Source organism: Canis lupus, chromosome 24 (genome assembly GCF_048164855.1).
Source record: "Canis lupus baileyi chromosome 24, mCanLup2.hap1, whole genome shotgun sequence".
Lineage (NCBI taxonomy): Eukaryota > Metazoa > Chordata > Mammalia > Carnivora > Canidae > Canis > Canis lupus.
Genome location: NC_132861.1, coordinates 45,428,454 through 45,433,831, shown reverse-complemented (window position 1 = coordinate 45,433,831; position 5,378 = coordinate 45,428,454). Strand labels below are relative to the sequence as shown.

Genomic DNA, 5,378 nt, shown 5'->3' with positions numbered 1-5,378 from the left:
TGCAGATCTGAAGCCAACCCTCCGCTGGGGCAAACTCTAGGCAACAAGACCTAAAGAAAAATTTGTCCTACGGGACTTCCCGGGGAGGGCCCTTCCCACTGACGCTCGTCGTCCCCCGGCGAAGCCGCTGAATGTTTCTATTGGCTGCTCGGGATGCCAATCGGCGAGGAGGGCTTTCCATTGGCTTTGGGGCGGGCGCTCCGAGGCTAGGGGGAAGGAGAAGGGATCAGGAGCGGGAGCTGAGGGGAGGGAGAGGCCGGTCCGGGTCTGGCCGCTGCCGCTGCTCGCTGGAGGTCTCCAGGCCGCGCTGCGGCTCCGTCCTCGGTTCCTGGGCACCGTCTGCGAGGCTCCGCCGGGCCAGCGTGGGAGAGCCGCGGGCGGCGGCCGCCGCATCATGTCAGCCAAGGACGAGAGGGCCAGGGAGATCCTGAAGGGCTTCAAACTGTATCCGCCCGGGAGTGGGGCGGGGCGGGGCCGGGAGGACTTGGGGGGCGGCCGCTGGCGGAGGAGACGGGCCGGGGGCGGGGGCCGCGCCTGCTGGGCTCGGGACGGGAGCGCGGCGGGAGGGGACGGAGGGGACCGAGGGAACGGCGTCCCGGTCCCCCCGGCGGGACCGGGTACTGGAGGCGGGGCAGGGGGCGTCCTGAGGGAGGAAGGAGACGTTGCCGGGAGCCGGGGGCTGGAGTGGAGGAGCCCCTGTCCGAATTGGGCTGGGAGACGCGGCGGGCGTCGGAAACGCGTGGCGGTGAGGCCGGCTTGGGTCCGAGCCTCGGCCCGCGCCCGGAGGCCAGAAGGGGGGCTGCGGCCCGCAGGGAGGGCCGAGGGGCGCGGGGGGCTGGCCTCGCAGCCCTGCAGCCCGTTTGGCGGGAAGGCCCCGGGGGAGCAGGGAAAAGTGACTCGGAGCGAGTGACCTTGGGTGGGACAAATGCAAATGCTTGTGCTGAACTCTCCCGGGTTCCCCCGTCCCCCCCTCCACGCCACCCCCTCCTTGTTTCCACAACTTCTCTGCCTCACTTGTGGCTCCTTCCAGGGCTGGAGCAGAGAGGAAGGTGGGCCAAGAGAAGCCCGGGATCCACCTCATCTTAACACTCTCTTGGCCTTGTGAGGCACTGGATGGTGGCAGCTTCTCTCTCAGCCTTTCACTTTTCTGTCCAGCGAAGTGAGGACCCTGCACTCGAGCGTGAGATGCCTTGAGGTGTTTTGGTTTTGCACCGGGACTCCTGGCAAAGGTATCTGCGCGCTCGCGTTTGTGAGGTTCACGCGGAGACCAGGTGGAGCTGTCCAGCAATTATTTGATTACTTTGGGGACACGGTAGGATTTAGCAGGATCTAGAAATCATTGCCCCAGGCCTGGCCTGTTGTGGTGCCGCTTGTGCAACCTTCTTTCTCTCTTTAACGTATTAGGAAGCCTCGTGTTTAAATGGAGTGTCTGTCTGTGACCATAGGATGCGGATGAAAAATAGGCAAACCTGGACATTCCAATTTCACATTTTCCTGCTGAGCTTAAATCTCTTTTTACATCCCGTGCGTACAAAATGGAACGTTCTCAAATTCTTCTCTCCGTGAAGTTGTAGTCATCACTTTAGGTCTCCCCCCACCCCCCCAAAGGAGATTTAGTGAAGCACTGTTCTCTGAGCTGCCTTTGTGTTTTCACGATGCCCATTTCACCGCTGGAAATTTTAATTGCTTTTCACAGTCAGAAAGCAAGTTGGTAGTAAATTTTAGAACCCAAAATGCAACAACAACAACAACAACAAAAAAGTTACAGGACATTTTAGATATACAAATGAAAAGTTTCAAATGGAAGCTGATCTGCTATGCTTCTTTTGAAAAAAAACGGAAGGCATTATACACTAGGCATAAGGTCATTCGTGGTAAAGTTTAGTAAAAGCCTCTTTTTATAGCTTCGTGTACCTTTCGGTGTCTTTTTTCATAATGGCACCTATAAGTAAATAGGGATGGCTGAAGTCTTAGAAAAGCTGTGACATGGATTTTATTTTTCCCCTAAGTAATTTGTATTGTTAGTTACATGTATACTGTAGATAGTAAAATCAGAGACTGGGGAATTGAGAGATTTCAGAAGCAACGTTTTTGGTCCAATTGGAATTAACATACTGCTGAAAACAAGAAAGAATCTTTTTAATGGTTTTCAAACAAAGAAACTTCTTACCTCAGTCTGGGCTCTTGAAGCTGTTGAGAAAGAGGTTAAGGGACACATGTGGAAAAGAGTAGAAATCATCATCAGGTGAATTAACCAGTTCAATGATGACGTTAGTGTATTAAGAAACAGGCTTTCAGAGAAGGTTTGACCTGAGCTGATTAAATCTCAAGGGAAGCAGCCGCATAAAAAAGTTAGCATGGGAGCAAGAGGATGCTCATCCTCTGGTAGCCTTTATTGACATCTGAGGATTAAGAGAGAAAGGAAAGGAGTTCTAGAATTTGCTACTACCTTCAGGAAAACACAATCTTTTAGTAAAACAAACTGCTTATTGTCCACCTTTTTTATTGGGTAAATTGTTTTTCTGAACTTTCATTGAATCTGTTTCTGTAAGAGTTTTTTTCTACCAAAAGAAAGCACCATTAGAGTCTCCTACCAGCGATGTTGACAGTGCTCAGTTCCACATTGACTCTGTCTTTTATATTTTTGCCAATTTAGACAAGTGATACCTTATTTTAATTTGTATTTCCCTGGATATCTAGATCCCTGGACAGGTAATAGAGCATAGTGGTTAAGAAGAATTCTGGACTGTAGAGCTGTTCTGTGTTGGAATCCCAGCCCTACACTCTTGGTTGTCCCTGAGCAACTCATTTAACCTCAGCCTCAATTTCCTCATCTGTAAATGGGGTTAAAAATAGTACTTATCTCATAGGGTTGTTACGAAGATTGAATGAGTTGATAGCTGAAGCATTTAGAAAAGCACCTGATGCCTAGTAAACATTATATATTAGCTCTTATTATTGTTAGAGAAGTTGCAAAATCTTCTGTTTGGCAGTTCCTTTTCTGTGAATCACTTGTTGATTTTGTTTTTTGCCCATTTTACTATTGAATTTTTTACTTACTGGTTTGTGTGTGTGCCTTAATATCATTTGCCTGTTCTGTATGTTGCAAATATTTTCCATCAATATATTGTTCATCTCCTTTTTAGTTGAACAAATTTTATTTATTTATTTATTTATTTATTTATTTATTTATTTATTTTTAAGGATGTTATATTGAGAGAGAGCATGAGCATGAGGGAAGGCCAGAGGGAGAGGGACTTCATCCCAGGACTCTGAAGACAGATGCTTAACTGACTGAGTCACCCAGGCCACCCTGTTGAACAAATTTTAAATTATCATTTCAAATTCATCAGCATTTTCCATATGGCTTCTGCATTTTGTGTCTTAAAGATTTATTTCTTTTTTTGAGAGAGAGAGGGCACATGGGCATGCACATTCTCCACACACACATGGAATCAGGTGGAGGGGCAGAGAGAGAGAGGGAGAGGGAGAGAATCTCAAGCAGACTGGCTGATGCAAAGCACAAGATGGAGCTCAGTACCACCTTGAGATCATGACCTTAGCCAAAATCAAGAGTCCCCGATGCTAAAGCAACTGAGCCACCCAGGTACTCCTGTATTTTGTGTCTTAAGAAGACCTTCCTGACCTTGGGCAAGTCACTCAACTCCCTTTCCATCCATTTCTTTAATATTCAAATGGATAAAAATCATAGTATCTACTACATAGGTTTGCAATACAGATTAAATGAATTGTTATAACTAAATAAAACTAGACCTTCCTTATCCTAAAATTAAATATTCTATGTTTTCATTTCCACCTGAAATGTTTTTACACAAATGATATGTGGTAGAAATCTAACTTCTTGTGCTGTTTTAAAATGGTATTTGGGGCAGCCCTGGTGGCTTAACTGTTTAGCGCTGCCTTCAGCCCAAGGCGTGATCCTGGAGACTGGAGATCCAGTCCCACATCAGGCTCCTTGCATGGGGCCTGCTTCCCCCTCTGCCTGTGTCTGTGCGCCCCACCCCCCCCCGCCCATCTCTCTCCCCATCTCTAATAAATACATAAAATCTTTTTAAAAATAAAATAAAATGGTATTTATTTTTTCTGTTACATACTCTAGCCACCCAGAAATGACCTTTAAAAATCTTATTTATTCATGAGAGACACAGAGAGAGAGGCAGAGACACAGGCAGAGGGAGAAGCAGGCTCCATGCAGGGAGCCCGATGTGGGACTCAATCCCGAAACTCCGAGATCACGCACTGAGCTGAAGGCAAATGCTTAACCACTGAGCCACCCAGGCGTCCCACCTTTTTGATTTTTTTTAATGTAGTCTTCCAGTGTAGCTAATGTATTTGCTTTTATAAAAATTAAATCATAAGCATTATTTCTTAACTTATTTTTTCCCTTAATAATAAGTTTACCATATTCATAATTTCCAAAGATAATTACTTTTCATTGCTTTCCATGACATAGATTTGTCACAGTCCTCTTACACAGTGTTCTAGTGTAGTCTGTATAATGCACTGTTTTGCCTATTCAAACTGCTCTTCCTCACCACAAATACAGTTGACGCTTGAACAAAACTGGTTTACATACAGGTCCACTGACAAGAATTTTTTCAGTAACTACAGTATAGAGTATGGTTTTACAGTATTGTAAATATGTTTTCTCTCATGATTTTCTTAATAACATTTTTCTTCCAACTTATTTTATTGTAAGAATCTGGTACATAGGGCAGCCCGGGTGGCTCAGCAGTTTAGCACAGCCTTCAGCCCAGGGTGTGATCTTGGAGACCCGGGATGGAGTCCCACATCGGGCTCCTTGCATGGGGCCTGCTTCTCCCTCTGCCTGTGTCTCTGCGTCTCTCTCTCTCTCTCTCTCTCTCTCTCTCATGAATAAATAGGTAAAATCTTTAAAAAAAAAAAAGAATATGGTACATAATACATATATAAAATACAGGTTAATTGACTTTATATTAGTAAGTCTAGTCATCAATGGGTTATTAGTAAATAAGTTTTGGAGAAGTAAAAAATTAGACATTGATTTTCAACTGTGAGAATAGTTTTAATATATACATATTTATAGCTATATACAGCTTTATTAATATCAAGAAACTGCAGGCTACCATAAGAAAAACTATGCTTTTATAATTTTATTATTTTACTCCATCTGGGATTTGCTTGAGTCTAAGGTATGAAGTAGTGATTTAACTTTTTCTCTGATGATTAGCTAATTGCCCCTATTTACTTATACTGCAGAAGTTAATATAATATCTAGAAAATAAATGACTGCCTACAGGGGCCCCTGACTGGCTCAGTTGGTAGAACATGTGGCTCTTAATCTCAGGGTTGTGAGTTCGAGCCCCATGTTGAGTGTA

General features: G+C 45.2%; 1 protein-coding gene across 1 annotated transcript in view; it reads left to right on the top strand.

Annotated features, from left to right (window-relative positions):
* Positions 1-175: 175 nt before the first annotated feature.
* PDE6D (phosphodiesterase 6D) overlaps positions 176-5,378 on the top strand; it is a 53,373-nt gene continuing 48,170 nt past the window's right edge. Inside the window, exon 1 of the mRNA XM_072796671.1 lies at positions 176-444. Coding sequence (XP_072652772.1) covers positions 395-444 — 50 coding nt within the window. The 5' untranslated portion in view covers positions 176-394. The remainder of the gene's footprint in view (positions 445-5,378) is intronic.